The sequence below is a fragment of the Vulpes lagopus genome, chromosome 3 (genome assembly GCF_018345385.1).
Source record: "Vulpes lagopus strain Blue_001 chromosome 3, ASM1834538v1, whole genome shotgun sequence".
In the NCBI taxonomy this organism is placed as follows: Eukaryota; Metazoa; Chordata; class Mammalia; order Carnivora; family Canidae; genus Vulpes; species Vulpes lagopus.
Genome location: NC_054826.1, coordinates 128,158,336 through 128,180,610, shown reverse-complemented (window position 1 = coordinate 128,180,610; position 22,275 = coordinate 128,158,336). Strand labels below are relative to the sequence as shown.

At 49.9% G+C, this 22,275-nt stretch overlaps 1 protein-coding gene across 2 annotated transcripts; it reads left to right on the top strand.

The window, feature by feature from the left end:
* The first annotated feature begins 323 nt into the window (after positions 1–323).
* Positions 324–20,052, top strand: JPT2 (Jupiter microtubule associated homolog 2). 2 transcript variants are annotated; one of them, XM_041749713.1, is made up of 6 exons: positions 347–442; positions 2,064–2,215; positions 6,121–6,269; positions 12,037–12,179; positions 16,485–16,533; positions 17,401–20,052. In XM_041749713.1, exons 3-6 carry the CDS (start codon positions 6,125–6,127, stop codon positions 17,580–17,582), a joined length of 519 nt encoding a protein of 172 aa, XP_041605647.1. In that variant the 5' UTR covers positions 347–442; positions 2,064–2,215; positions 6,121–6,124; the 3' UTR covers positions 17,583–20,052. The 2 variants fall into 2 exon arrangements, with proteins under 2 accessions (XP_041605646.1, XP_041605647.1); XM_041749712.1 differs by lacking the exon at positions 2,064–2,215 and having other exon boundaries at positions 324–442.
* The last annotated feature ends 2,223 nt before the right edge of the window (positions 20,053–22,275 follow it).

Sequence of the window (22,275 nt, the reverse complement as noted above, 5' to 3'; positions counted from 1 at the left end):
CGGGCTGGGCGGGCCGGTCCCCAACCCCGGGCCCCGCCGCGCCCCACGCCGCGGCCGCCAGAGGCACCTCCCCAGTGCGCGGTCTGCGCATGCGCTGGGGCTCCGGGTGGTCCAGGCGTGCGCCTGAGCAGGGCTCGCCCCCGCGCCGCCTCGCTGCCCAATGTCGGCGCCCGAGCCCTGAGCAGCATCTCTCCTCACCAGTCGGCTGCGAGCGCGGCGCGAGCCTCGCCGGGCCTCTGTTACGGGGGTGGGTAGGCGGGGTCGGCGCCGTGATAGGCTGCGGCTGCCTGACTGGCGTCGCCGGCGTCCAGTGGGCGCGGGCGGGCGGGCCTCGGGCGGCGTGGGGCCGGGCGGGAAAGGCCGCGCGGCGAGCGAGGAGGCGCCGGGCTGCGGGCGACATGTTCCAGGGCCCGGAGACCGAGGGCAGCCGGGCCGGCTCCAGGTGCGTGGTGAGGGTTGCGGGGGTGGTGACCTCACAGCCGCGGCCTCCGCGTCCCGGTGCGAGGGGCGGGCGCTCGGCGGGGTCGGGGGCGCCGGGAAGAGCCGTGGAGGGCGGTCCGCGCCGCTCCCCGGGCCCGCTCTCCTTCCGCGTCCAGCGCGCCCCTCCTCTGCCTGGAGCCGGGGACCATGCGGGTGTGTGCGGGGCCGCGCCCTCCGGGACCCTGTGCTGGCGCGAGTGGGGGTCGCCGTCCTGGGCGCCCTCTCGGGGTCCCGGTCCCCTGGGCCGCAGCCCCCGCCCCTGACCCCGGAGCCCCCTCCCCTGACCCCGGTACCCCTGTGGCCACAGCCCCCGCCCCTAACCCCAGTCCCCCTGGGGCCGCAGCCCCCGCCCCTAACCCCGGGCCCCCTGGGGCCGCAGTCCCTGCCACTAACCCCGGTCCCCCTGGGGCCACAGCCCCTGCCCCTAACCCCTGTCCCCCTGTGGCCACAGCCCCTGCCCCTAACCCCGGGCCCCCTGTAGCCAGGGGCCCCCTTAGGCCAGGTGGTGCCCTACCCTAGTCCTATAGTTTGGGGACCAGGCGGTGTTCTCCCTCCACTACTAATGGAGAATCAAGCCAACTGCAAGTAATAGAAGCAGAAATCCGGTTGTAGGCTGGGACTGGGCTCCAACACCCCGGACAGCTTAACTTCTACCGGCCCGTGGGTCGCCCCGTGGGTCGCCCGGGAAATTAGAATTGCCAGAGCTCGAGAGAAGGTCTGCCTTGGTCCTGGAGGAGCCACCTTACTCTGTAGATCGCGAGGGGCTTGGGTGCCCGTGAGTTTTCTTTACTGTTATCCTCTTCTGTCCCCTAGCCGTGCCCTGAAGGTAGAGACTGTGTATGTGACAACTGTTGAGTGAATACCCTGTAGGGTGGCTAATTAGTGAAAGAACTGCTTTGACTTGCAGTTGTAAGTCAAATCCTGTAAGTCTGGAGGGGTTAGATCAGCGTTCAGTAACACACCTAAGTAATTAGTCATCAGAGCGTGGAACAATGAGTAGCAGGCACACGAGTCCAGATGTGTACTAATGAGGGCCGGAGATGCAAAGCCGAGTGCTCTGAAAGCATCCAGGTGCTGGTGCTTGGTGAGCGCTGGTGAGCACCACCCACGCCAGCTGGGCGGGGCCGCTGCCCGGCTCTCCCCCTTCTGTCCTCTGGGTTCATCCCATTTGTCCACTGCCTGGCACCGGATGCCCAGAGAACGTTGGAGTTCATGAATAAATGCCCTAACGATGGTGTTAGGTTGACTCTGAGCTTCAGAGCCCTTGCTCAGCCCACGCTGCTTTGTGGGACTGGTTTTGGAGAGGGGATTACGGAAAGGAGGTTGAAGAAGTAAAGCATTCTGCTCGTCTGGATGAGTAAACATAATTAGAAGCTTCTGCTTAGGATCCGTCAGACGGTTTGTGTTTGAGCAGCCATCTTAAAGGAATTGGTTCGCTGGACAGGCCTTGTAAGGCCTCACATCACATTTGGCTGTTGAGGGAGGGAGTCAGGTGGGTGGCTGTAGGATCGCCTGGCCAGGATTTCCGCTTTTAAGGCCCTGCAGCTTCTATTTTCTTGCTGAGGGGTTATCTTGTGTTAAAGGGACTTTGAACTGTCAAAAGGCATCATGCTTCAGCCATCCCTCGTCTGAGGTCATCCCTCAGCTGTAAAGGATTTATCCAAGTCTGAGCAGTCCCCAAAAGCTTTTCTGAAACACAGGCAGCAGCTCTCGGAGGGAGGATCAGGAACTAGAGGTAAGAGTGGCTTTTGTTTCCCTGCCTCTGCTGGTGCCATCGTCCTCTTGAGCTGTATCTATGGCTTTTCTTTGTCATGAGGCTTCTGGCTCCTCTTGTGTACTCTGTGACTTTATTAGCATATATTGAGGGGTAGAGAAGAAGGGGATGTAACTGCAACCCCCAAATGCTCAGAGCATTGTAAGTTCTGAGCTCACTAGTACCCCCATCTCCTCCCTGTAATCAGTGTCCTGGTGGTAACCGCCCTTGAGCATGAGCCTGGTGAAGGCCACACTGAGCCATTGTTGTGGGTTCTGTTTCTATCAAAATAACCTCTTTGGGGGGCGGGGGCCGGGGGGGGGGGCAGCGGTTTAGCGCCACCTTCAGTCCAGGGCGTGATCCTGGGGTCCCTGGATCGAGTCCCACATCGGGTTCCCTGCATGGAGCCTGCTTCTCCCTCTGCCTGGGTCTCTGCTTCTCTCTGTGTGTGTCTCTCATGAATAAATAAAATCTTAAAAAAAAAAAAAACTCATTAACTCTTAGTCCCCATATTTGAGACCCTGTTGGGGCAGCCGCTGCGATTTGCATGACTGCTACAGGCCCGGAGACCCTAGCACCCACCCCGTTGTATTTGTGATGAAAGTGTCGCTGTCCCTTTCCAGGTAGCTTGGCCATTATGCGCAGCGGTCCATCTGCTACAGCTTTCTTCGCTGCCACTTCCCTTGTTTTCAAAGTAAAATATAGTAAAGTTCAGGGATTCCAGGTAGCTCAGTGGTTGAGCGTCTGCCTTCGGCGCAGATCATGATCCCAGGGTCCTGGGATCCAGCCCTGCATTAGGCTCCCTGCTCCGTGGGGGAGTCTGCTTCTCTCTCAACCCCTGTTTGTATACGTGCACGTGCACGCTCTCTCAAATCTTTAAAAATAAAGTAAAATTCAGAAAAGTACACAGAATCATGTAATAAACATTGTATTTCCACCACTCCAAATTAACATTTGGTCATTTCCAATAACCCTGGTTTGCATCCTTTGCCTCAGGATACCCTTCCCACACAGAGACCACAAAATGGGCCGTGTCTCCTCCAGAGTTCTCTGGAATTCCAGTAAGACTCAGCGCTCCGTGGCATCACTGATAGGAGCACTAGAGGGCCCAGCCCACCCCCCCACCCCTGCTCCAGGCACAGGACTTGCTCTCACCCATATTTCTGTGCACGGGGTCAGATGCAGGCTTCCAGCAATGGGTGCTTAGGGCCTGTGCTGAGAGTGAAGCCAGGGTGCAGGGCAGAGGGGACCGGGAGATGGCAGGGATGCAGAATGAGTCCTAAAGAGCTCTGAGTCAGGACAAGTCAGCGTCATATTGGAGCAGGACCTGGAAGGTTAAAAGAGCCATGTTTCAAATAAGTGTAAAATAAGGATTTTTAAATCAGCAGGAGGCTTGATGTTAAATTCAGGTCAGTTCTGAAGATTACACATCCCCACCCCCCTTTCCAAAGAGATGGTTGTGGAGTCCCAAGCGTGTCGGACCTGCTGTAGCCAGCCACAAATCTGGAGACTGTCACTGTGACCAGTGATTTATAAATGGTTGCAGAAGTCAGCTGGCCTTACTGTGGCCACTAACAAAATGTGTGACCTGAGGTCTTGTTAATACTTTTTTGTTTTTAAGATTTTACTTATTTATTCATGAGACCACACAGAGAGAGGCAGAGACACAGGCAGAGGGAGAAGCAGGCTCCATGCAGGGAGCCGGACGTGGGACTTGATCCTGGGACCCCCGGGGTCACACCGTGGGCTGAAGGCAGATGCTCAACCGCTGAGCCATGCAGGGATCCCTTGTTAATACTTTCTGAATTTAAGTGTGGTTAGTGTTTTTTTTTTTTTCCTTTTTTTCTTTTTTTCTTTTTTTTTTTAATTCTTTTTCTCAAACTGAAGTGACTTTTTTCCTTCATCATATTATCGAGGAACTACTAAGTGCTGAGTCGGCAGCCAGGGACCCAGCGCCGTGTGGGAGGCCTGCCAGCCTGAGCTGACTTCGTGGTTGGTGAGCCCGGGCTAGGCTGGCACACTGTCTGCCCTCTCTAGTGCGGAGGGGTGCTTCTGCAGGCCTGGTTTGCAGCCAGAGACCCTGACAACCCCCTTCGCCTTAAATTACAGCAAATGATCGACTCCCTTTCTGGTTGTTTTGAGGAAACCGGAAACATTTCAGATGCCCTGTTCTTGTGAACAATCGTGGGCAGCGTTTGTGTGCGGTGTCGTGGCTTTCACGCGACGTGGAGCTCTGCATCTGGAAGTCCGTCTCCGTGTCTGCAGTCCCAGCCAGCCCTGTTGCCGAGGCCCCAGGAAGGAGCATAGGCCTCTCACCAGTTGAAAAATTTTAAAGATCTCTGGGTTTTCTGAAAAGATGCACGGGGCCCCAGCCTGTGACTGCTGTGCTGGTGTAGTCTGAAGCCCTGGGGTGTCAGGGCGAGCTCTGTGACAAACTAATTCTTCGGTTATGGCAATAAAAAGTGACTCAGAAAAAAAAAAAAAAAAGTGACTCAGGGTCCTGGTCTTCCACTTGTGAAGTGGTTCCTGTGGACCCCCAAAGGGTGCATGGTGGTCTCCCCCAGTCAAGATTTGGGGTAGGTGCTGCTGTGGCTGCCTGAGAGGTCTCGGGGTGCACATGGCACCTGCTGCACATGTGTCGGTGTGAAGAGTGGTGCTAGGGCAGCCCCGGTGGCGCAGGAGTTTAGCGCCGCCTGCAGCCCAGGGCGTGATCCTGGAGACCCTGGATCGAGTCCCACGTCAGGCTCTCTGTATGATGCCTGCTTCTCCCTCTGCCTGTGTCTCTGCCTCTCTCTCTCTCTCTGTCTCTATGAATAAATAAATAAAAATCTTTAGAAAAAAAAAAAAAGAAGAGTGGTGCCAGCAGGTGTGCCCTCTGACCTTTGTGACGAGCCTGCCGTTGTCAGGGACGGGAGATGGCTCTCCCTGTGTGGATTCTGCACATCAGTCCTGACCCTTGTTTTCTCAAGAGGCCTTTAGGAGAAGCCGGAGGGTGTAGTCTGAGCTCTGGAGCCAGACTGCCTGGGTTTGTGTTCTGGTTCTGCTACTTCCCACGTCATGTTTCTAGTGACGCTTCTTTGTCTCAGGTTCGTCATCCATGGAAATACTGGCTCCCTTAGAGGGTTGCTGCATAAGGCCCATGGAAGGGTGGACGCAGATAGTAAGCTTTTAGCAGATGTTCTGAATGTGTTTATGGTATTGTCTTAATTTTTTTTTAATTTTTATTTATTTATGATAGTCACACACACAGAGAGAGAGAGAGAGAGGCAGAGACACAGAGACATAGGCAGAGGGAGAAGCAAGCTCCATGCACCGGGAGCCCGACGTGGGACTCGATCCCGGGTCTCCAGGATCGCGCCCTGGGCCAAAGGCAGGCGCCAAACCGCTGCGCCACCCAGGGATCCCTGTCTTAATTTTTTTAATCTATTTTTTTAACTCCTATCTACAACCACCATGGGGCTCAAACCCACGATCCTGAGATGGAGAGTCACATGCTCCACCGACTGAGCCGGCCAGGCGCCTGAGTGTGTTTGTAGTATTAAACACTGGTGTACTAATTAAAATCAGCATTAAAGTTAGTAAATGTGGGTCAGTTTGCCACATTGTTTTAGGGAAACTAATTTTACATAGCAGGAGGTCACAGGAATAATTTCCAAGCATATACGTTTCTAGAGGGTTTTTGCCTTAACCCCAGTAGACAAAGAGAGCTTTCAGGACAGTGGAGAAGTTTGCTTGCTGTGTGGCTGGCTGTAGACAGTCCTGCCGGTGCTAAATAATCGTGGTGTGGACATGAGAAGGCACACGTTCCCTGCGTAGTTGCGCCGGACCGCCTGGCGGGTGATAGCCCCATCAGCCCTCTGTGTCTCACACTTGCTCTGTGCTCCCAGGGCCATGAAGCCCCCAGGAGGAGAGGCCAGCAATCTTTTTGGAAGCCCAGAAGAAGCTGCTCCTTCAAGCAGGCCCAATAGGATGGCATCTAATATTTTTGGACCAACTGAAGAACCTCAGAACATCCCTAAGAGGACCAATCCCCCAGGTATGGGCCTCCCTGAATCCTCCATCCTTTCACCTCTGCTTGTTCTGTTTTATGCTGCTCTTTTGATGACATTTTTTATTTCTTTGCATTGACCCCTTTCACATATTTTCTGGCATAGGTTATCCCTTGCTGTCAGAGTTCTAGAATGTAAGGATGGTCTTGTTCTGACTTTTACTTGCTGTCTTGAAGGTGGCTTGGTCATTCTTGTTTTTTGTTTTTTGTTTTTTTTTTTCCTAAGTTTTATTTGTCTTAGAGAATCTCAAGCAGACTCCATGCTGAGCATAGGGGCCAACGCGGGGCTTGATCTCGCGACCCTGAGATCATGACTTGAGCAGAAATCAAGAGCCACCAAGGCGCCCCCAGCTCAATCATTCTTGAATCCTCCTTCCTATGTCAGCAGACCCTGGCTGAGTCCAGGCACTAAGGAATCAGAGACAGATGATGGGATTCTGGTTCCCACCAGGGAGGCTCTCCCAAGTTTACCACAGGCACCTTGCAATTCCACAAATTTTGTGTAAGTTGTGCATATAAACGTTTTTCATGAGACACCTGGGTGGCTCAGTGGTTTGGCTCCTGCCTTCAGCCCAGGGTGTGATCCTGGACACCCAGGATCAAGTCCCACATCAGGCTCCCTGCATGGAGCCTGCTTCTCCCTCTGCCTGTGTCTCTGCCTCTCTCTCTGTGTCTTTCATGAATAAATAAATAAAATAAATTTTTTCTTCTTAGAGTATTTTGAATCAAATAGTCAATGGGGGGATCCCTGGGTGGCGCAGCGGTTTGGCGCCTGCCTTTGGCCCAGGGCGCGATCCCGGAGACCCAGGATCGAATCCCACGTCAGGCTCCCGGTGCATGGAGCCTGCTTCTCCCTCTGCCTGTGTCTCTGCCTCTCTCTCGCTCTCTGTGTGACTATCATAAATAAATAAATAAATAAATAATTAAAAAAAAAAATTTAAAAAAAAAAAAAAAAAACAAATAGTCAATGGGATTGAAACTCTAAAAAGGATAACTCAGTCCGTATAGTTCTTTAATGCTGATCCCACTTCCAGTAGTCACAATGGGAAACAGTCTTAAAAAAATCTCTTTAAGGCTGATAGACTATCCAGTTGAGTGACCAAATGGTGATAGTTACCTAAGGAGCTCTCTTTCTCTATCCCAGAGGGAAACCTAGGTTTGTCCATCCTTAAAGATTTTGAGAGGCCAGACTCAGGAGTCAGTATTCCAGGCAGATAATAAACCCATCATCACCAAAGCTAGGACTGCTCCTTACCTACTTTGCTGTAGTTCTGGGTTCAAATATTTTTTGACCAAACTCAGGAACAGAAGCATTAGATTCAAAAGCTAGTTTTGTGTTTGGTTGTTTTTTGACAGAGAGGGTGGGTGTGGAGGATTAAAGTTGTGGATATAGTAGAAGCAACAGGTGGTTCTTTTTTTTTTTTTTTTAAGATTTATTTATTCATTCAGAGAGAGAGAGAGAGAGAGACAGGCAGAGGGAGAAGCGGGCTCCATGCAGGGAGCCCGATGTGGAACTCGATCCTGGGCCTCCAGGATCATGCCCTGGACTGCAGGCGGTGCTAAACCGCTGTGCCACCAGGGCTGCCCTGCAACAGGTGGTTCTTAAAAGTAACACTCTCATAGTTTCTAGCGTACAGGTGTGGGGCTGGAGTGGTCAGCCCTGCATATCCTTCGTATCACCGATAGCAGAAAAGGCACAGTCCGTTAGCCCGTGTACCTGTAACAGGCTGCTGGCTCAACAGAGTGTCTGGAGCTGCCCCTGGGATGTCCAGGTCCCTGGAACGTATGGCAGTTTGGGGGTGGTGCCACTTTGCAGACCCCCAGCCTCCTGTGGTTCCCCAGTGGACAGCCTGGGCCTCTCATGACCAGAGAGAGAGAGAGAGAGAACGCTTCTATGTAGCGCGTGGTCACAAGATGTTGTGACAACCGCCAGAACTCGGTTCCTGCTTCTCCTGGCGCTATTGTTTGGGGTCTGTTTTCTGTCCTGCCAAGTGCTCTTTGAAAACGATCTGTGATGGGACATCTGGGTGGCTCAGCAGTTGAGCATCTGCCTTTGGCTCAGGATGTGACCCTGGGTCCAGCATTGAGTCCCGCTTTTGGCTCCTTGTGGGGGTCCTACTTCTCCCTCTGCCTGTGTCTCTGCCTCTCTCTGTGTGTCTCATGAATAAATAAATAAAATCTTGAAATAAAAGAAGGAAGGAAGAAGGGAAAGAAGGAAGGAAAGAAAGAAAAAAAAGACCATCTGGGACAGATTCTCAAGGGACGGCTGAAAGAGGCAACTTCCAGTGTGTTCCCCCTGCAGCTGACCTGACTCCTGCCCTCTGCTGAGAGGGCCTGGTTGAGAAATGTGTCCAGGACGGAGGGTGTGACGGGCATTAGCCAAGGATTGTCATGCCCAGTGGTTCTTTACCCTTCACGGGTGGGCCCTGCTGGTTCCTGGCTCACGTCTACCCCACAGTGTACTCCCTATTCTAACTGGTGGTTGAGATGTGGGGACAGTTTGGTATTTGCTGGGGGCTGTGCTCACTGCTTTCCATGTATTCGTTGAGTCCCGTCTGCACTCGGAGGGGGTAGGTGGGGCCCCAGGGAGATTCACTGCCATCCCCGGAGCTCACACCCAGGTGTGGCACAGTCAGCCCTTGGATCCCAGCTTGCCTGACTCCAGAGCTCACGCTCTTAACTTAGACCTGAAGAATGAGTTGGGAAAAGTGTTTCAAAATGGAATTGCTGGATTAGTTTGAAATGTTGGTGGACACTCTGGTCGTAAGAGGTGCTCACCGCTTTGCCAGCAGGGTGTCTATCTTGCATTTTGGTTCTGAAAAAAGCCTATCTTACGGGCACCTGAGTGGATCTGTCAGTTAGGTGTCTGACCTTGATTTCAGCTCAGGTCATGATCTCGGGGTAGTGGATTGAGCCCCACATTGGGTTCTGCGTTCAGCATGGAGTCTGCTTGAGATTCTCTCCCTGTGCTTCTCCCAATTACATGCATGCGCTCACACTCTGATGTAAATAAATCTGTATTTTTTTTTTAAGATTTTATTTATTCATTCATGAGAGACACAGAGAGGCAAAGACACAAGCAGAAGGAGAAGCAGGCTCCATGGAGGGAGCCCGATGCGGGACTTGATCCCAGGACACCAGGATCATGCCCTGGGCCAAAGGCACGTGCTAAACCACTGAGCCACCCAGGGCTCAGGGATCCCCAATAAATCTCTTTAAAAAGCATATCTTGAATTTATCTTTATGGCTGAAATCAAGCACCTTTTCCTTCTTCAAAGCTGAGTTCATCTTTCTGGTAAAATGCTGACTAATAGACATGCAGGGTGATTCCATTTTATAAAGTGCAGAAATAGAGCTCCGTTGTTCAGAGTTGGATATACACCCAGTCAAAAAGTTTATGGTCTCCAGGAAATGCAGGTGTTTGGTGACCTGGGGTGTGAGGAAGGACACCCAGGGTTCTGGAAGCCAGTCTTGCTCTGTACTTTCCAGGTGGTAGTTACCTGGGTGTTGTTATTTGTGATTATTATATCTTAGAAACATTTGTTATGTTTCATAATTTAAAGACAGTTTTTTGATGAGCAGTGTCTTTAGCCAAAAACTTTATTTTTTTAAATTTTTTTAGCCAAAAACTTTAAATTGAGTTACTTTTATGTTTCATTTTTCAAAACACTGAATGAGCTTTTTTTTTTTTTTAAGATTTTCTTTATTTATTCATGAGAGACGCAAAAAGAAAGAGGCAGAGACACAGGCTCCATGCAGGGAGCCTGATGCTGGACTTGATCCCTGGTCTCCAGGATCACGCCCTGGGCTGAAGGCAGATAGATGCTCAACCACTGAGCAACCCTGGCTGCCCTGAATGAGTATTTTTAAAATAATTAAGCCTTTGTTGTACAACCGGAAACAGCACAGTATGGATGGAATGCTTTCCCCAGTTTGTGGTGGAGACATTTTTGCTGATGGCAGCCTTGCAGCATCACTGAGGGCTCATTGTGCCCGGCACCCTCTGCCTGCTTGACATGGATTAACTTGCTTATCTCACCAGTGGCCCTGGGTCAGTACTCTTGCTCCTTGTGGCCTCCTTAGGGTTGATAGATGAAGCCAGGAGGTTAAGGCCACGTGTCCAGGCTCAGAGTTAGCAAGGGACCGCACAGGGGCTTCACCTGGCAGCCCAGCACCGTGCAGTGTGGGCGTCTGCAGCCCCCGGGGCGGCAGGCGGCCTGTGGGCATCAACATGACAGGGCGTGCGTGCATCTTGGGCACAGGCAGCCTCACACATTCTTGGCCTGTTCTCCAGCCCCAAAAGTGCTGCTTCCTGCGCTCTGTTCCAGTCTTCACTGGGCTTGCACTCCTCCACGTCCCCAGGAAACTGCATCCCCGGGGCCACTCTGGCTGCAGGCACCCTTATGATGGGTGTGACAGCCAGCAGGAGCTCGAGTCCTTCCCCAGGGAGCCCACAGGGTCTAGTCATGCACGTTGTGTTTGTTAGTGGCCTGGGTGATTATAGCCAGGAAGTGACTGTTTTCCATATGGGTTCTTGAAAAGAGTAAAGATGAAAGCTCTGAGAAAGGACATGCTAAACAGTGTTGAGTCCCACAACCCATCAGTCCCTTGTCCTGTGCTCACAGCCCATATCGGGAGCCACATTCTGGGACTGAGGTGGGGGTGGATGGTGACCCCTCAATGTACATCAAAACCTCGCACCCTGTGTAGATGGTTTCGTGCCTCTTTTCACCGAGTGGTGTATCTGTCGTGGAGAGTTCCCTTATCACTACGAGGAAAGTAGAGTGAACGTCTGTTGAGCATTTATGTCTCTGGCAGCGTTCTAGGCACCTAATGTCTGAGCTGCTGTGAGCCATTGAAGGGACCAGTGAAGCTCGTCCTTCTGTTTTGCCCGTTTGACAGTTGAGCATCTGGGGGCACAGAGAGACCAAGGAGGCTGTGTTGTCGGCCCGCCCCTTAGTGCAACACACCTTTCTTTCCACTTATGAGATTGTGAGTCCTCGGTGCCCCAGGGCCACGAGTGGCGGCCCACCTCCAGTAGCACAGCTCTCTGGGGAAAGGCACTGGCGTTTGCCAAGCAGAGAGGCAGCCAGCTGGTGGTGTGTGGCAGCCGTCTTTCTGCCTAACGGAGGAGTCCGGGCATGGACTTTGTTGTCTGGCCAGAATCATCAGCTCATGAGAAGTTACTTGTCAGAAGCATGTTTTCGTTACGACTCATCGCATCACCTAGAGCTGCATGTAGGATGTTAAGTGTCCATAATTTGCTGACGTATCTATTTGTCACTGGGAGTTCCGGCCAGAATGAGGTCAGAAGAATGACTAATGGTGTTATTTTCCAGATTACAGGTCTGCCTTGAGTATGGCGTGTTGTTAAATTCAGTTCTATCTATCTGACCTAAAAATGGAATACTTGTTTGCTTTGAACATAAAGAATTTTTCATGGGTTTGATGAAGATGAGTCTTTAACAGGACAGCACAAGTTCAAGGTTAAGGAAGTTCTAAATGGGAAATGCTGTTCTATGCCATCTTACTGTCTTGCATCTAGGGCCCAGCCCAGGAATGAAGGTCCCAGCAGGCCCCTGATAAAGACATAGGTCTTTAGGAACCTCACCAGCGTCATCACCCCCTCCTTGTTGGCCTCAGCTGGGGACTGGCACTGGGTGTCCCATGAGGGCAGGTCCCTGAAGTAGTGAAGGTGGAGGGTGGTGCCAGGTGGCTGTTGTGGGTTGCTCACTGTGTGTAATTGTTTCTGCAGGGGGGAAAGGAAGTGGTATCTTTGACGAATCCACACCTGTGCAGACTCGACAGCGTCTGAACCCACCTGGTGGGAAGACCAGTGACATTTTTGGGTCCCCCGTGGCTGCCACCTCACCGTTGGCACACCCAAACAAACCCAAGGTATGGGCTACATTCAGGTAGCAATTGTGAAAGTAAAAGAAACAAAAATTGAGCTAATGACTCTTTGAAAAGGCTCTCAGGTAGGTGTGGGTGTTACCAGGAAGAGGCTGAGTGGCCAGCGCGGATTTTGCTGAGTGTGGTCTTTGTGGTGGTTCCACAGCCTCCCTGAGTCCACGGAGAAATGCGCCCTCTGCCCGTGGGCTGCTGCTCCACTCTGCCCCAGGGCACTGAGGCTATTCGAAAATTTCACTGCTTTTAGTGGTCATCACTGAGTACAATAACTGCATTGGATTAAAATTCAGCTGGTATTTAGATTTCTTGGGTTTATAATAATATTTTTATTTTTTTAATTTTTTTTATTTTTTTTAAAGATTTTATTTATTTATTCATGAGAGAGAAAGAGAGAGAGAGAGAGGGGAAGAGACATAGGCAGAGGGAGAAGCAGGCTCCATGCAAGGAGCCCGATGTGGGATTCGATCCCGGGTCTGCAGGATCAGGCCCTGGACTGTAGGCGGCGCTAAACCGATGAGCCACCCGGGCTGCCCTATAATAATATTTTTAAAAGTCTAATTTGGGGGGATCCCTGGGTGGCTCAGCGGTTTGACGCCTGCCTTTGGCCCAGGGCGCGATCCCGGAGTCCCGGGATCGAGTCCCGCGTCGGGCTCCTTGCATGGGGCCCACTTCTCCCTCTGCCTGTGTCTCTGCCTCTCTCTCCTCTCTCTGTGACTATCATGAATAAATAATAATAAAAAAAAATTAAAAAGTCTAATTTGGGGTACCTAAGTGGCTCAGTGGTTTAGCGCCTGCCTTTGGCCCAGGGCATGATCCTGGGGTCCCGGGATCAAGTCCTGTGTCGGGCTTCCTGCACGGAGCCTGCTTCTCCCTCTGCCTGTGTCTCTGCCTCTCTCTCTGTCTCTCTCATGAATGAATGAATAAAATCCTAAAAAAAAAAAAAAAAAAAAAAAAAAGTCTTAATTTGATTGGAGAATGGCAGGAGACAGAGTATGGCACCAGCCAGTGTCTCTACATGAGCTATGCCCCAGGGGGGCTACTGCTGAAGCAACTTTCCTTTCAGCCAGAAATGAAGAAGGAGTAACAGTTCACGTATCATCATTTTGCGGACTTTAATGAAATCTTGTATCTCAATATCAGTTAACATCACAAAACAAGGGACAACCAAAAATAACCTCCTTATGAAACATTGTAGACCACCTTTAAATTCTTGTTGAAAGGGACGCTGGGGTGGCTCAGTGGTTGAGCGCCTGCCTTCAGTCCAGGGCGTGATCCTAGAGTCCCAGGATTGAGTCCCACATCGGGCTCCCTGCATGGAGCCTGCTTCTCCCTCTGCCTGTGTCTCTGCCTCTCTCTTTGTCTCTCATGAATAAATAAATAAAATCTTTAAAAAAAAATTTTTGTTGTTGAAAAATCAAGCCCAAATCAGACCATACCTCATATTAATTGATGTCACTGGGACTCAGAGTAATGCAAAATAGAGGACTTGTCATAGCAATCACTAGAGGGCAGTCAGTAATCCTGATGATTAAAAAGGGATTTTTGAATAGATTTCCTATCAGCGCCTGGGTGGCTCAGTTAAGTGTCCAAGTCTTCAGTTTGGCTCAGTTCATGATCTCAGGGTTGTGAGATGGAGCCCTGCATCAGGGTCTGCGCTCAGCAGGGAGTCTGCTTGAGATTCTCTACACCCCACCCCCAAGGGAAAAAAGAATACAGTCCCTACCAAAGTCCCAACCATTTGGTTTAGTTTGGTTTGATTTTTTTCTTGAAAAAAATGGAAAGACCTATCCTAAAATTTATAGGAAATCTCAGGGGACCCTGAATATTAGCCACACAGCATGACAATGAAGAACAGATTTGGAGGCTTCTCACTTCCCAGTCTCAGAATCACTACAGAGTTTCAGTCCAGACAGTGTAGTGCTGGCCTAAGGGCAGACCTCCAGTCCCCCGGAGTAGAATGAAGAGCCAGCAAATAAATCTGCACACCTTTGTGCAGTTAGTGCTTCCACAAGGGGGCCTGGATCACTTGATGGGGGAAGGACCTCCTCGTCTCTTATACCAGTGGCTCCAGAACAACTGCATCTGCACATGCTGGAGAGTAAAGGTGGACCCTCAGCTAACACAGTATATAGAAGTCAATACAAATAGATCAAAGATGTAATTTAAGGCCTCCTAAGATTCTTAGAAGAAATGGACAAATCTTTACAATCTTTTTCTGTTTTTTGTTTTGTTTTGTTTTGTTTTTTGGGTTTTTTTTTTTTTAAGATTTTAAGTAATCTCTATGCCCAATGTGGGGCTCAAACTCACGACCCTTGAGATCAAGAGTTGACACGCTCCACCGACAGAACCAGCCAGGTACCCTGATTCTTCACAGTCTTGAAGTGGTTTTGGCAGTGGTTGACACCAGGACATAGGCAACAAAATTTAAATAAATAAAGTGTACTTCGTTAAAATTTAAAACTTTGGGATTGCCTGGCTAGCTCAGGTGGTGGAACATGAGACTCTTGATCTTAGGGTTGTGAGTTTGAGCCCCACGCTGGGTATACAGATGACTAAAAAAATCTCTAACAAAAAAATTTTCAAAACTTAAGTGCATCAAAAGATAGTATCAAGAGAGTGAAAAGACAGCCCACAGAATGGAAGAGAATACTTAAAAATCCTATCATCTGGGGTGCCTGGGTGGCTCACTGGTTGAGTGTCTGCCTTTGGCTAAGGATGTGATCCTAGGGTCCTGGGATTGAGTCCTGCATTGGTCTCCCACAGAGAGCCTGCTTCTCCCTCTGCCTGTGTCTCTGCCTCTCTCTCTATGTTCTCATGAATAAAAATAATTAAAAAAAAAAAAACTAATCATATTACTGATAAAGGTTTATTCTCCAAAACATGTAAGGAATTCGCAAAGCTTAGCAACAAAATGACAGCCAGATTCAAAAATGAAGAAAGGACTCGAATGGACATTTCCCCAAAGAAGACATACAAACGGTCAATAAACATAGAAGATGCTCAGCATTCTTAGATGTTTGGGGGAAATGCAAGTCAAAACCACAATGAGATTCCTCTTTGCACAAAACAACCAGTAAAGTTGAGCTGGCATTGCTGTTAGGAGTGCAAAGTGGTGCACCCCCGGAGGGAGACAGTGGACAGTGTCCGAAGTAGGTGACCCAGAACTTACCATATGATCCTGTCACTTCACTCTTAAGTGTACGGCCCAAAATGTTGAAGACAGTCATTCAAACAGGTAACTTGTGTACCTGTTTTGTTTTGTTTTAAAGATTTTATTTATTTATTTATGAGAGACACACAGAGAGGCAGAGACACAGGTAGAGGGAGAAGCAGGCTCCATGCAGGGAGCCCGATGTGGGACTTGATCCCAGGACGCCAGGATCATGCCCTGGGCTGAAAGCAGGTGCTAAACCGCTGAGCCACCCGGGGATCCCCTACACCTGTTTTAATAGCATTATTCACAGTAGCCAAAAGGCAGAAGCAACCAGCGTCCACCAATAGGTGAATGAATAAACAATATGCTACACACATATAATGGGATGTTACCGGCCATGAGGAGGAATAAAGATGCACCCGGTTCATGGATGAACCGTGACAACACAGTTCTGTTTGATAATTTGACCAGGTGTTAGGCTCTTAAGGTGTCATTTAGTTTCACAGTTGTGAGGGTGCTATTACGGTTATGGGGTTTTTTTAAAGGACTTTTTTTTTTTTTCCTAAAGTTTTTATTTACTTATTTATTTGAGAGAAATAGTACATGCATGCGCACAGGGAGATACAGAGGGAGAGGAAGAAGCAGGCTCCCCACTCAGCAGGGAGCGGGATGTGGGGCTCAATCCCACACATGACCTGGAGATCATGACCTGAGCTGAAATCGAGAGTCAGGCACTTAGCCGTCTGATCCACCCAGGTGCCCCTAAAGGACAGTTTTTTTTTTTTTTTTTTTTTTAATTTTTTTTTAAAGGACAGTTTTAAAAGCCACTTGGAATATTTGTGGGTGATTGAAATATCTGGGATTTGCTTTAAAAAATAATCTCCCAAAGGGTGGAAGGACCCTGGTTGGACGTGTGTGGCTGAGATCTGATGGCGGTGAGTCAGCTGCTGCTGCTGCAGGCTGCAGGGTGTTCATGGCACTGCTTCCTCCACTTTGCTCATGGCGAAAATTCTCCACAGTAAAAAAAAACATGTTTAAAATTTAAAAATAAACCCCTTTGTGCCCTGATTGTCCTTATCCATTTGAATGAGGGTAAAATGTCTGAATCATGTGCTGACCTAGGCTTTGCCTTATTGCAGGACCACGTGCTCTTGTGTGAAGGAGAAGACCCCAAATCGTCCCCTACAGGTGAGCTGCTATTTTGTGTCCCTTCCTCAGGGTGCTCCTGCGCTGGGAGAGTTGCTGGTGCAGCCCCAAGGGTGAGAGGGAATATTCCGTGACCCTTCCAGGCCTGCGGACAAAAAGAAGCAAGGTTATGTGTGTTGCCAAGAGGATACCTAGTATTTGAAGAACGCCAGGGAAATGGCCTGTTATTTCAGGTAGAAAATTTTCCAGCTGGTCTCCTCCAGCCGCTCACTAAGCATTGGAGGTCAGCCTAGGTCGACGGCCAGGGCTCCCCTTCTGGAAGCTGATCTCATGTAGTGAAGGGCAGGGCTCTGGAGCCTTTAATGAATCCAAGCAAGTGCAGCCCAGGCTGTACTGATGCAGAAGAGCAGGGCCGGCGGGGGGGCGGGGAGGGGTGGAGCAAGAGAGCCGCAAAGTGAGAAGGGAGACCGTGAGGCCTACCCAGGGCAGGGGTGCTGCCTCGGAGCCCCACCTCGCACTGGGCAGGGGGCATTCCTTTATCTAGAAAGTCCGAGTGCGAGGGTCAGCTAGCCTTGCATCAATCACCTTGCTGGATCCCCAGATAAGGTGAGCTCCCTCTTCTTTCTGTGTTCAATTTGAGAAAGTTTATTTATCCTTGATGTCGAAGAAAGGGGAATGGGGTCCAAGCAGTGTAAAGAAATAACTTACTCAGGAATTTATTCGGGACTTTATAGTATGAAGGCCCAGGTTTGTGCCTACTTCAGGAACGATCTCTGCTAATCAAAGGCTTCTTGGGACAAGATGGAAGCCTTGCTGGGTGCTCTCCTCTTTTCCCATCGTGACCGGCCAGCCAGCCTGTTTGGTCCATGGGTGGCCTCTAACAGCATGGCATGTGACTTTGTCCCACAGCCGCAATGAGCACGTCACCCAGAGAAGAGCCCGGTGAGAAGGGAGGCCCTGGAGAAGCAGGCCGTGCCCAGCAGCCCATGCCCACAGGTGACAGCCACGAGCCCAGGCTGGGCCCAAGGCCTCGTTCTCACAACAAAGTCCTCAACCCACCTGGAGGCAAATCCAGTATCTCCTTCTACTAAGAGAGGCTGCTGCTTCCCCTGTAGCCAGTCAAGAAACCGAAGAGATAGGATTTCAAATACTATAGTTTCTTTTAGTCCACAGGAACCCGGTGGGGAGGGGGTCTGCTGTGTATCTGGGGGCGCCTCGGGCTCTGCTGCCATCACAGCCGCGGAGGACATCACCGTGCAGACTGCCAAGAGACCTCTCGGTGGGGATGAAATGGGACTCACTGGTAACTGCAGATGTGACGGGACTGTGTGAGGGGCTTGGGGGCAGGTGGCACCCAACGGCACTGAGGCCCAGGGACGTGGGGCTGCCCACAGTCTTCGCCACACGAGCATACCGCTGGTTGCCTGGGGTCCAGGAATCACCGACACGGTAGCAGAGTTTAAACTTGAAGTCTTGGCAAGAAAATAAAAAACAGCCTGTGTGTTGCTGGCAGTGGAGGAGTGAGGCACAGGCCAAAACACTGCTGGTGGGGACCAGGGGTGTCTGGCTGGCCCCTCAGGTCCTCACCCCGTTCACTGCGGGACCGTCCCTGTCCCTGGGCCGGCCGCCGTGGGCCCCTGCTGCCTCCTTTGCGGTCAGCCCCCATGTGTCGCTCTGCACACTTCCTGAGCCACCTCGGTTGCTGGTCCTCGGCAGCTGTCCACAAAAACCAAAAAGTCGTTCTCAGTCTCATGATTTACAGAAAGATTTTGTGCCCTAATCCTCTGAGGTGCTCCGTTTCTGCCATCTGCCAGCTTGGCCAGACCTTACATAGGATTCAGGCTGTTCATCCCCAGGCTGGTTTGGCCGTGAATTCTTCCCTCTTTTCCTTGGCGGCCTCCAGTCTAGGCCTGTGCCCGGCTCCAAGGATGCAAGCAGCTCCCTTCTCTAGCCACGGCTCTTCCTTTTGGCGAGCCCCCTGACTCCTGCAGCTACAGAACCTCCCACATGCATCCAGGCAGTGGGGTTACCTAAGTCCTCCATACATCTTTACTCCTGTTGACAGTGGGAAGGAGCGATGCTTCTTAGGGTTGAATCTTTAATATTATCTAAAGAGCTTTCCTAAAATACCAGCTTTACCTAAGTAACTCTTGACTCTGCCTTATTTCTCGCACCTTTCTAGGAAATAGTCAGTTGCTCAGGTACAACCAGGAGGAAAAAAGTTTGCTTAGCTGCTCTTTCTAAAACTTTGCAGAACCTCTCAGTTTCCAGAAGAGACCTGGGGCCAGAAAGTAGTTTGACATCCAAGTCCCAACTGGCCTATTCCCTGATACTTGCCGGCAGAGATAACAGGCTGGCCAGTTGCCTCGGTCCCCTCAGGCAAAGGTTCTCCCAGTTGGCACCTACAGGGCTACCGTCTCTGTCCTCATACCTCACATTGGACCAAGGGCACAGGCTTTGGGCGGGGGCGCCTCTTGGTATGAGTGCCTACAAAGCCAGTGCCAGATGCTAAGAATACCTGCATCATTACAGAATTTAGAAAAGCAACAGTGCTGCGTTTCATCACACCCACAGTGGCTTAGTCACTTAAGTGCCTGCCAGAGCTGCCTGCCAAGCTCCACCTTTTACACCTGGCATGCTGGGGGGATCTGCACGTGGTTTTGTCAACCAAAGACACTTTTCCTTTCCACTGCCCGGTTCACTTGGGAGGCAAGAAACTCATTCCATGTGACTCTCAAGTCCTGTCTGCACCCTGCAAATGGTCATTTATAGGAAAGTTGTTTGGAATTCAGAACATTTTTTTCCCCATTAGAAAAAGTCATTAATGGTAGTTAGGGTTCAAGCCCAAACACACTAACTTTTGCTTAACACGATATCCTAATGGTAAAAATGAACTACCACTTATGACTGTCTTGTGGTTTTTAACATGCAAGAGACTGATATGTGAACGCCAGGCTGAATTGCCAAGAATGCTGCTGTTGTAGTGCTGGTTCCCATGGCTTCACCCCTGCACTCGCTCTCCACCCAGTGAGAGGAAGAGCTCCCTCGTTCTGTCCATAGCAGGGATCTTGGGTGGAAGTGGGGAGCAGAAGTAGGGATGGAGGCACAGGGGAACTGACCAGGAGCCTCTGTGCAGTACAGACGGGTGCCCTCCCTTCCTGCTCTCCCCGCCCTTCCCTCCCTGGAGCTGTAGAAGTGGGTTTAGGTGCCTGGTAGCCTGGTCACAGAGAAGCAGGAGAGGACTTCTACTCCTGTGAGCCCGATGGATGTGGCCATTTATATTTGGGAAATGCTCGATACACCGGGGACTGCCTGTATTTGGAAGGTTCATTAACTCAGCATCCTGTTCTCAACCTCTAAGCTGCATTTTGGAATCCTTAGTCTGTATTTTCATTAAGCCTTAAAACGTTTTTTAATGTGCATTTGGTGCCAACTTTTTTCTAGAGCTGTATCAAAAACGAGAAACCTGTACTCACATCACAATGTAGTTTTGATAGGGGTGTTTTGTTTTTACAAGACAGGATTGGGTATAACCATTGAATTAAACGTAGCAATCATGTCCTCGATGTCTTTGCTGGTCAGTTCTTTGTGTGCATGTCCATGCGTGCTTTCCTTAAGCCCTATCCTCGCCTTACAGCTTTTCTGTGATGAAGGGCTTTGCCTTTTTCCCCCCACTTAGCCAGAGGATGCCCAAAATAATCTTCTCAAAGATTATGGATTTAAAATTTTTTAATTTGGAAACCAAAGACAGCTTTGAGTAGAATGAGCAGGGATATGCCAGTGTCTTTTGGGTTTCTGTTAGTTAAAGGTAAGGATTCCTTGTTCTACACCATTTGTTTTCCTAAAGAACTGAAAGTGTTGAACTTGCCTCCGAGTGGACTTTGAAACTCCATAACCAGCCTGGTAAGAGCAGATGAGTGCTGAGCTTTTGGTCTGCCAGTAGGTTAAAGTCCTATAAAGAAGGCACGCCTTGGGGATTCCTGGGTGGCTCAGTGGTTAAGTGCCTGCCTTCAGCCCAGGGCATGATCCTGGAGACCCAGGATCAAATCCCACGTCAGGCTCACTGCATGGAGCCTGCTTCTCCCTCTGCCTATGTCTCTGCCTCTCTCTCTCTCTCTCTCTCTCTCATGAATAAATAAATAAACTCTTAAAAAAAAAAAAAAGAAAAAAAAAGGCACTCCTTGAGTATCTTTCCATCTTACACATTAGGTATTTTCATGTGGCCTAAAAGCAAACGACATCTGTATATATTACATGGATCTAGGGTGGATGAGATCCAGCTTGGGCCACCTGCTTGGAGATGCGCACAAACACCCCCGTCCCCCCGCACCATACCTGCTGAACCCAGGCCAACACCACAGCACCTGGGTGGCTCATTCAGTTAAGCTTCTGATTTATTTTGGCTCAGGTCACAATCTCGGGGTCACGACATGGGGCCCTGAGTTGGGCTCCGCAGTCAGCAGGGAGTCTGCTGGACTTTCTCCCTCTGCTCACAGGCATGTACACTCGCTTGCTTGCTCTCTCTTTATAATGAGTGAGTGAATGAATGAATGAAAAATATTATCTAAAAAAAGAAAAACCTGACATACACTACCTGACACCGTGTTCATTTGTTCATCTGCAAACATGTCTGAGTGCAGAGCATGTCCCAAGATCTGGGCTAGGCGCTGGCATCACTGCCCGTTTGTAGCAGCTGGTCCAGCAACAGGCCAGCTCAGGCCTGGGGAATTAACTCATCGGTCTCCAAGCACCAGGCAGTGGCCATGTCTGGAAGGACCAAGAACACGGTAGCTCCACCTATGTTACGGTGATGGAGTAAACAGCAAACGTGAAGGGTTGCCCTTTCATGTCCTGTGCTTTTCTCCAGAGATGTACTGGCTCTTTCCACAGTGTAACTTGTTCTATTATTTTCCAAACTTTGTGAGGCTGTATATTTCTCCTGTGTTATCCAGTTCATTTTTTCTCACTTCCTTCATCAGTATTCTTGGAGGTCATGAATGAAATATTCCTGTTTTATGTGTGAGCTATGAGATGCCATCAAAATTAAGCGTAGGAAGAATCAACGGGGACATTACAGGGAACTAGGTGACTCTAGCAAATTACAGTAGAACTTTGAAGTTTTTATTTAAACTCTAGGTAACATACAGTGTATGATTAGTTCCAGGTGTACAGTACAGTGATTCAGCATTTCCATCCATCACCCAGTGCTCCTCACAGCAAGTGCCGGAAGCCCAGTCATCCATTGCGCCCCGGAGCCAGGGGCAAGTGGAACTTTTAAAACCTGTGTTCTCACGTTTTAGGGGTTTTTAGTGAGAAAAAAAAAATCTCACATTATCTAACAAATCTGAAAGTAAATTTTACTTTAAAGCAAGTTGTAGCTTAGGTTCCCTGGGTGCACAAGTGCACTAGTGGCCTCCTTCAGTAAGCACCAGGAATTATCCAGCATATCATCTTGTTAAAACTTCATTTTGTTTTAGCCGATTTCCAGTAAATTTGCCCAATTATGTTAGTAATAAAACCCAATAAGGTTGGTGGCAAAGCTGGCCTCTCACAGTGGGGACTGCCCGACTACAGATAGCACTTAAGGGACTCTTCAAAGGGGTCGTGTTTTTTGAAGAAAGGCCTAAGGCCTAAGTCTTCAGCATTCCCTGCAACACTCATAAGCTTTCCTGCTCAATAGGAAAATTTTAATATATTTGTCCTGGCTCATCGTTTTGAGAATAAATGTAACAGTTCTATGTTGCATGCCTATTATTTGCTAGAGGTGTGCTAAGTCCTTTTCAT

Excerpts from the sequence above, each read along its gene's own strand:
- JPT2 (XM_041749712.1), top strand. The coding sequence starts at position 399 with ATGTTCCAGGGCCCGGAGACCGAGGGCAGCCGGGCCGGCTCCAG. Across the intron at positions 6,270-12,036 it reads TAAGAGGACCAATCCCCCAG|GGGGGAAAGGAAGTGGTATC; the intron begins GTATGGGCCTCC and ends TTGTTTCTGCAG. Across the intron at positions 12,180-16,484 it reads CACACCCAAACAAACCCAAG|GACCACGTGCTCTTGTGTGA; the intron begins GTATGGGCTACA and ends GCCTTATTGCAG.